Here is a 9,456-nt window from a genome sequence, read left to right as displayed (position 1 = left end):
CTGACCATCTCCTTAGCAGAGAGCCTTCGAAAGCCAGCCGGAGGCTGACTGCAGGACCAAGGAGGTGCCGCGCCTCTCGTGGATGTGTGTTTGTGTGTGTGTGTGTGTGTGTGTGTGTGAGCGGGTAAGCGGGTGTGAGGGTGTGTGTGTGCTTCACAACTGTGTGTGTGCATGTCCGGATGAGTGTGTGAGTACACCCATAAGTGTGTGTGTGTGTGTGTGTGTGTGTGTGTGTGTGTGTGGTGAGTGAGCGCTCTCGGTTATATTATTGTTTTGGAAGAAAAATCTTGAAAATATCAGGCAGGTTACCGTGCTCCTAGGGTGGTGGTTCTTCTTCTGGTCAAGAGGACTTGGCCAGACCAAGCTACTACAGACATTTTTCAGCGAGTAAAGAGAATTTTCCTCTGAGAACAAGAGGGATTTTTTTCCCCTGGCTCTGCAGCCAGTGAAAGAGATTTGTCCCTACACCTGTGAAATCGACCAGAGCCGTGTGATTACCAGGGCTGGAGCGAGGACTCGGGAAGAAAAGGAGCAATAAATCCAACAGCCTGTCAGTGCCTTTGGCCACATTGGAAGATGTCATCTCAAACTAAGTTCAAGAAAGACAAAGAGATCATTGCCGAATATGAAGCCCAAATAAAAGGTGAGATTTGGGCTGGGGAGTCATGCCTCCCCTCCCCTTTCCTTCTTCTCTTGCTTTGGCTTTTTTCCCTTTTCCTCCCTGCCATCATGAAATGCTGTTATGCATCAATAATCTTATTGTGAGGAGGAACAGTGGCAGCCGCACAAGTCCGGACTGGTTTCAACTGCAGAGAGCGCTGGCGCTGGGAGTATGGATTGTAGAACGGGCGGCGATCACTGCATTGCAGGTGTGTGAGGAGGATCCTACGCCCTGCTTTAGGAGTGTCGCGGATACTCCATCATCTTGGCCATGACATGTCACTCTAAGGCCATTTTGACAGTCACTGCCTCCTCCCCCCGCCATGCAAAAAACCCCTTAATTTGATTTATTTTTTTAATGATCTGGGTTTTTTTCTCTCTCCTTTCTGGTTTTTGTCATTGCTTTGCCTCTGTCCCTTTCTCTGGGCTGGAATTCACATGCATGTGCTCAGGGAAGCAGCATCCCTGGGCTGCACTTCTTTGTCGGTGACTCTCAGCTGGACTGGGTTGCCATGGATTAACTGTTATGGAGCATATTGATCCAAACTAATGCAGGCATTTAGGCATAAAGAGCGAGCTCAGTGCAGAAAATGTATTGTCTCGCAGTGTGCAGCCCCGATCACCGTCTGTGCACTAGCGTTTAGGGTCATCAGCCTTCACTGAAAGCCAACAGCTCAGTGTGCTGGCTGGTAGGTGCTGCCTGGCTTCCGTAGTGTCAGGGAAAGCTTGCCAGGAGGATGAGGTGACCTCTGACTGCTTGTTCCAGCTTTAGTGCTACTCACTGGGTACACACTCCTCTAAATCCACACTAGCAAGGGGAGAGAGGAAACCGGACACAATCGTATAGACAGATTCAGGCAGAATCCTTATTTAGGCCAGACTGGAGCTTCTCCCACCCTCATGAGTTCTAGGCTCACCCTTGGCAAGGAAAACCTGAAAGCACCATCCACCATGCTCACCCTTTCTCTTGGGATGTACTCTAAGAGAAGCCTGGGCCTGGCCTCTTGGCATATGTTTTCTTTCTGGTCACAGTTCTCCTTGCTGCAACACAGGGTGTGTTGTGGTCTCCTGAAGAAAGAGTAAAGACAAAATACATCTTCGGGGCTGTTGATGCCTGCCCCTGAGGTTATAGGTGGACTGTTGAGCAAGTTGGTTATTTGGGGCTCCGGCAACCTGATGTTCCACACCTGCTTCTAGGTGCTGCTGCAGCTCAAGGCTCAGTGACCCAGGAAGTGGGGTGGCCTCCACAGGAGCGGTGGGAGGCTGCGCATCACAGCTGCTGTACACGCTTCAGATGCTTGGGAAACTTTGGGAGGGGAGCAGCCATCAGGGGAGAGCTTTGTTTTTTTCCAGTCTCGCCAACCGTCTTGTGCCTTTCAGTTCTGCTCAAACCTGGCGTGCTGATCACCTCTCAGTAGACCCCAGGAAGAAATGAGCAGAAAACCCTGCTCTTCCCTGGGCTCCTCCTCTTTAGTTTTCAGTTCAGTGTAGAAGACAGTGATTTACAATGTTTCAGCGTTCCTGAAAATTTAGATACCCGCCCTTTATTGGTCAGAGATCTGAATTCTCTCGAGTATTCAATACAAAGCCTGGTTTCAGCCTTTGCCTGCACACTTTTTAGGAAGTTTATGTTTTGTAAGACTGGCTGATTATTACTGTTTTTTAAAACTGAGTTTCCCTTGAAAAATGCCATAAGAGAGAAGGGTATGGTGAGTTTGGGACAGTCTGGAGTTTTTATAAGCATCGTCTTGGTAGAAAATGTGCTCATCTCATTTTTGAAGGATTGCCACCACTGGGCCCCTGAACTTTGCTTGAGGATCAATTAAGCATTTATAGCTCTGGCTGATTCTTTTACTTTTTATTTTTTGCCTTTATTTTAACAACTAATTAGCAAAGACAAGGTAATGCATTTCAGCAGGAAATTTGTCCAAATGATCTTGTCTCTTCCAGACTCTAAATGTCTCTGCATTCTAGTTAAAAGAGTTTGATTTTATTCCTTCAGGGTTGACACCCACACAATTTAGGTCAGGATGCTATTGCGCCCGAAATTGTCCGGAATCTTTTCTGTCAAAATTCTCTTTGTTCATCATCATCATCATAACTATTGATGTGTGTTCAAGGGCTCAACTGTTTCCATGGCTCACTCCCAGACCTCACCACTCTTGGCCTACACAAAATACAGACAGGGTCTGTAGGAGCTCAGTTTTAGAGATGAGGAAACTGAGGCCTTGTAGTGTTAAATGACTTGCCCAAGGTCACAAGGTGGGAAATGTGAAGGCAGCTGGTTTTCTTCCAGGCCCAGTGTCCCCGATACATTGTTTGCCTGAAGCTGCCCCTTGAAGGATTGATGTCAGTAGCAGATGGCAGTTTTGTGGTGGGGACCGGCTGCCTCTCGATCACGGCCCATTGTTTACCCTCTTACTTTCCTCCCTTGCCTTTGTTGCTGGCCTCTGAAGAGCGTTTGACCAAACACCAAAAATAATGCCTGATGCCAATTACCTTCGGTATCATCTGGCCAGTTTGCCACAAACACTCCACCTAGTTTGACAGATTTTGTCCTCTGTGCATTTTGTGAGGGGAACTTTTGATTTTTAAAAATGATACTGAGTTCTTTGTTGGCTTAGTCCCTTTTTTCTCTTTTTGAAGCATTTACTGACCTAACAAAGGGGAATTTTTTTTTTCTTTGAAGGGGAATGTTTTAAAACAGCTTTTTTTTTCCTATTGTGAAAAATTTCAGACTCATGCCTTCTCTTGCCTAATCAGATACTTGAATCCCTTTGATTATATACCTGCAACACAGTAGTACACCACATGCTTGCACATTTCCAGTGATAGAGAACTCACCACTTCCCAAGCCCACATACTCTATTTTTGGACCACTCTGGCTGTTGTAAGCAGTTTTTATGTTGGGTTAAGTATGTCTCTAATCCACCTTTTGGTTCTATACCTTGGGACTTCATAGAACAAGACAGATGCTTCTTTCCCATGACTGCCCATTGGGTGTTTGGAGACTCCGATCATAACCCAGGGACTATGATTATCTCCCATTTGCTCATATAAGATGGTTCACTGCTGCTTTATCATCTTCACTCACCTTGGGAGCTACTGCATCCCGGGTTGCAAACTCCAGTGTCTTTGAGTACTTGGCAGGTAGAATAAGTGAGTGAAGCTGGCTAAGTAAGATGAGTTGTGGCAGCTGGCCCACTGCCTCAACCAGGGCAACGTAAGAAGAGGTGGTAGTTATGGTCAGCCCGAGAGCACATGTCCTGTCCAAATGGGCAGTCTCTACTTGGGTTCAACCAGTTGTTACCACTTAGAATGTAGGCCCAGCCAGATCTTTCAATTTTTCAACAGATACCAGTAATCTGGATTAGAGCTTTATGCTTTTGAAGAGATTTTGCCAAATAGATCTCCAAAAGATTGTACTGTCAAAAGCCTTCTTTAAGAGTGATACTAAGTTCTAAATGCGACTCTTTAAATGTGATTGGAGAAAGAAAACCACTATCACTTCCTTTATGGTGTATGTAATGCTTCTATTAATACAGCCCAAGGCTGAATTAGCCCTTTTCACTGCCCACCCCATCATTGCACTGTATATATTTTATCTGCTATATTTCTCTCATCCACTAGGCTAGGAGCCTTGTCAGAGAGAAGAAAATGAAGTGAATTTAATATGACTTGTTCTTGGTGACCCTGTGCTGGCTCCAAAGCGATGTTGCTTTCTGTCCGAGGTGTTCACAAGTGTCCCTTTATGAATCTGTTCAGGAACCATGCCTGAGAGTGACACCATATTCTCAGTCTGGAACTGGCAAGCTCGAACTTCTTTCCCCTCTTGAAAATCAGAACATTTGCCCATCTCCAGCTTTATGGCGCCTATCCTATTTTTCACTATTTCCTCAAAGATCCCTGATAGTGTTTGGTAATCTTATTTGCAGGTGCTCTCCACTGTCCTGGGCTCTAATTTGTCTTGCTGTTAGACATAATGGTCTGTTCTGCATTTATTCAGAATTCCCATTTCCATTTCATCTTAATAGAAAATGAAAATAGAAATGTAGTGATTGATTTTCGTGTTTTATTTTTTTATTACACATCCATATTCATTTTAGGCCATCTTCTTAATGGCGTAAGTCTAGAATTGGGGGGAAGAAGACAAGGTATTGAAGAAGATCACAGAGAAGTATTTATTTACTCATTCATTTATAGGTTCATTCAGTGAACATTGAGCATCGGCTTTGTTCTTAGTCTTGTGCTGGGTGTTGTGAGAGACGCAAAATATAGGATACATTCTTGGCTAAGAGTTTTCTTGGAATATGGCAAAAAAATCAGTGAAGGAAAAGAAATTAAAAAAACCCCAAACATAAAAAACTTCCAACTCAGCACCAGAATGAATTTAGTCTTAAAGAGATTATGCGATAGAGTGATTGGACAATGACCTTAGGAGGCCTCACCACCTTCAGTGGCTTCAGTGAGGAAAGTAGGCTGGGTTGGGGAACAGTGGGGAGTAGTGAGGACTGTGGCTGATTAGAGAGCTCACTTAGAGGAGGCAGCCCCTGCTCAGCTCTCGCCTGTCATTACCATGAAGGGATGTGAGCCCAGAGTGGTTAGTTCTTTCAGTGTTTCCAGGGCATCTGGATTTTAAACCAAAGTCTCCTGATTATCATTTTAAATATTGAAAAATTTAACTTTTAAAACGTTTAAAAAATTGGGTTGTCTTTTTCATTATTGAGCTATAAGAGTTCTTTCTACATTCTGGATACAAGTTCCTTATCAGATATATGATTTGCAAATATTTTATCCCATTCTGTTGGTTATCTTTTCCCTTTTTTGATGGTGTCCTTTGAATCACAAAAGTTTTAAAATTTTTATGAAGTTCTGATTATCTATTTCTTTCTTTCTTTTCCCATGCTTTTGGTGTCATATCTAAGAATCTTTTGCCAAATCCAAGGCCATGATGAAAATCTCCTGATTTTTAAGTGGTAGCTCAAGTTTTTAAGAAACTCTTTGCTACATGAACAAACCTGTCGGTAGGAGAGCTTCAGCCTGTGCCCACCAGTCTGCAACTTGTGGCCTACAAGTTGACATCCATAAAGGGTCTTGGTGATGGGGCCTCAGCCAATTTACCTGTTTCATCTTCAGTTGTTTTCTCTATTATAGGCCTGTGCTCTCATATCCACTTTAGACCAATTCCTTGTCTCTGCATCCTCCATACACTTTTTCACCTCCAAATATTTCCCCATTTGTGCCTTTATTCTGCTTAAAATGACTCCTTCTTCCTCTCATTTTTTTTTCTTTTTTTCTTGTCTGGGCAACTCCTGACCATCCTTCAATGCCTGCTCAAATGATCCCTCTTCCATGACGCCTTCCTAATAACTCTTCTGGGCAGAATGAGTGATTCCTCACATCTGCCTCTCTATTTTTAGCCTTATTATCCTTCATTCCTATTTTATGTTTAGTCCTTCAGCCATGAACTCTTGAGGGCAGAAATGCTTATGGTCATTTTCATTTCCCCCATGTGATTGGCGTACAATCAGTTGAGTGAGTGACTGATAAGTTACTAATAAGAAGTTTTACTCTTATAACTCACAGCTCAAGCTCAAGCTCGAGTTATATTTTCTTTGACACTTGTCTTAGCTTGGGCTGCTATAACAATATACCATGGGTGGCTGGGTGGCTTAAACAACAGACATTTACTTCTCGTAATTCTGGAGGCTGGGAAGCCTAAGATCAAGGTGCCCACAGATTTGGTTCCTGGTGAGAGCGCGCTTCCTGGCTTGTAGACAGTTGCCTTCTCGCTGTGCTCACATGATCTTCCCTCTGTGTGTGGAGAGAGAGCTCTCTATCCTTCTCTTCTTAGAAGGGGACTATTCCCATTATGAGGGCACCACTCTCATGATCTCATGTGAGCCTAATCACCTCCCAGTGGCCCTACCCATCTCCAAACACCATCACATTGCAGGTTAGGGCTTCAACATGTGAATCTGGGGAGGAACACCAAACATTCAACCCCTAACAATGTCATACTTTCTGTTCCATTGAAAGTGGAGCTTTTATTTGTTAAGGAAATATTTTTCATAGCTTGATGAGTTTCCTTGTTTGTGCCTGATAGGGGAGATGTTTGTCTATGGAGACTGGGTGAAGGCTGATGTGTTGAAAGCTTAGGTGATGTTTGGTGGGGTGATGTCTGTCACAGTCGTGGTGGGATGTGGTTGGGGCACATGGTACACCAGGCACCTCCCAGTCTGAGGAAATCAGTGGATCTGGGGGTCTATATTGGCCATTTCTGGAGTTCTCACCACCAGAGTTTATATGCTAGGGACGACCGTTCCTTTCCAGAAACCTCTATTATTTGTTCATTCATTCACTCACTCACTCACTCACTCATTCAGTGACTGATACAAGCCATGCTTCATTTCAGGCTATACAGCTTTGCTTATCAGTGGGAGGTAATTTATTTATCTCTACGTCTCAGTCATGCATATGGTATCTCATTTTGTGATCCCCCAAATTCTGTGAAATAGTCATTATTATTCCTATTTTACGGATTAAAACGTAAAATTCAGAGACATAAATTGTATCAGATTGCAGAGCGAACAGTGGCAGAGCCGAGGTTTAAACTGGAGGCTTTCTGACTTCCAGTTGTACAGGGAGGCAAGATGTATGCCAGGGCAATTTGGCCCTGAAACCCAGGGGTTCCTTCACTGGGGGGCCAGTCTGGGGCGGGTTTTAGTCTTTGACTTCCTACCCTTCCACACTCCTTCTAATCCAATCTCTGCTATCCCCTACTTAGCCACCTAGCTGTGTCAGATCCCTCACTCCCACTTTGAAAAAGGGCCCACTGGAGACTTGACGGAGGCTCCACCAGCCTGGAAATACAGAACCAGCTATCTTAGGTGTCTTCTAGTCCAACGCTCCCACTTTTTTTTTTTTCCCCTCCAGATGTGGAAGCTGATGTTCAGAGAAGACTTCTGGCTCGCAGGCACTTCTAGACCATATTTCCGTGAACACAAAAGCTCTATTCGCTTGGCTCGTTGCTGTAGCCTCATTGCTGTAGCCTTGTGCCTGCACCTCGTTGGTGATCAATAACCGCATGGAGTTGAATTGCTTTGGTGGGTGGGGCAAGCCAGGTGGGGACGGTTGCCTGGGAGGCAGAGCAGAGGTGCCTTGGAAAATAGGATGAGGCGGGGGTATAACATGGAAAGGAGGAGAGGAGGTGAGGCTGGTTCAGAAACTCGGTCCTGTCCTTGTAGCTGCCAGGAAGGGGACAGGGGTTGACGTCTTAAAGGTGCTGAGTTTCAGTTCAGAACCTCTGGCCTAATACAGGCTGCAGCAAGCTGTATCCTGGGCTTGATTTCACTTGTAAATGATTTCTTCCTGATGGCTTGTTGGTGTTTATAAAATATCTTGGCTGCCCAGGAGTGGGGTTTTGGCTCCGTTCTCTTAATTTGTTTAATCATTAGGCCAATTTATGTTTGGAGTAGTGTTCCCTGAGGTGTATTCCATGAAATTGGATGTAAAGAGGCATTGGGTGGAAAAAAATAGCTCTGTGGTCAAATAGGTTTTGGAAGTTCTAGCATAAAGTGAGTTAAATAGGTTTGTTTCCCACAGGACTTGAATGTGTTAAGTGTGAACCGCCAAGAAGCGGGCCACAGACTTTCCTCAAACTTACTCAGCCTTGTAAACCTTTTTCATAGAATATCCCACAAGACTGTTCCAGAGATTACATTTTGGACAATGTCAGGCTACACAGTTTGTGGGTTACCCAGATTCTTTCTCTTTTTGCCTTTTGCCCAGTTCCCTAACTTTTACAGTTTCCTAAGAAGACAGTTTGAAGAGGGGAAGAGGTAAAACAAATGCGTATCCAGCTCAGATAAGTGATATCAATGTGGTGTTTCAAGGTCACTTAGAAAATGTGGCTTTTGACATTTCCATTTACTGAGCGCTCAACCATTGATTTAAATGGTAATTTGGTGACAGTTCTTTCCTGATCAATATGCGTGGTGTGTGCGCGCGTGCCCGCCTGTGTGTGACAGTAAGGAGGTGCACTCAGCTGCAGGCAGTGTGCAAGGGACCTTGAATGGACCTTGGTGCCACCGCTGGGATCGCACAGTTGATGCCAGCTAATAACAATGCAGATGGACACGCAGAAGCCCGTGGCCTGTGGCGCCTCAGGGTGAGCAGATCTCAGCCACAAATCCAGGTGCAATAAAAATATGGTTTTCTTTATTTTTCTGTAACTCGATTTACATTTCACATCCCTATTCTGCTGCGAGTGGCAGAAATAAATCTAAGTGAATTGGGGGTTTTCCTCTTGTTTTCTCCAGTGTTGTGTCCCAAGGTGCAGGGGGACTGGGGCAGTGCCAAGGGGACATCTGTTGTGGTTTATTATCAATCTACTTTGGCAACTACCAAGATATCCTCCTTCCTGTTGGGTCTGCAGTGGTTGGTCCAGCCAGTGGTCCTTCTCTGTTCCAAACCTGAGGCCATTTTGCCTGTTCCCCTCCTCACCTCCTTCTATGAGATTTGCAGGCACTGGGGGTCATCCTAGGACTCACACACTGTGCTGGGTCGTGAGAGACTCTGGGCATTAGTCTCAGGCCCATCTTGCTGTGTCCAGCACTCACTTCTCCTCCAGGACCTCCCTAGGGTGCTGCCTGGGGAAGTGGCCCAGTTCCTCGGGTCTCAGATTGTGCAAATATATGTGGACATTCCCTCATCACCCTCCTTCCCTGGGCTTGTCTGTGGTGAGGCAGGATGTGGGTTATTTTCTTACACATCCGTAAAATCTACACACACCTT

General features: G+C 44.9%; 1 protein-coding gene across 3 annotated transcripts in view; it reads left to right on the top strand.

The window, feature by feature from the left end:
- Positions 1–576: 576 nt before the first annotated feature.
- The window catches only part of SRGAP3 (SLIT-ROBO Rho GTPase activating protein 3), a gene marked incomplete at both ends in the record, with an annotated part of 250,739 nt that continues 241,859 nt past the window's right edge, over positions 577–9,456 (top strand). For all 3 annotated transcript variants that reach the window (XM_082663233.1, XM_082663231.1, XM_082663232.1), the window contains one exon: positions 577–643. In XM_082663233.1, the coding sequence (XP_082519359.1) occupies positions 577–643 (67 nt within the window). The remainder of the gene's footprint in view (positions 644–9,456) is intronic.

This window comes from Grampus griseus, assembly GCF_964374135.1.
Source record: "Grampus griseus genome assembly, chromosome: 10".
NCBI classification, from domain to species: Eukaryota; Metazoa; Chordata; class Mammalia; order Artiodactyla; family Delphinidae; genus Grampus; species Grampus griseus.
Note: the sequence above shows the minus strand (reverse complement) of the source record. Positions and strands in the feature narration are given on the sequence as shown.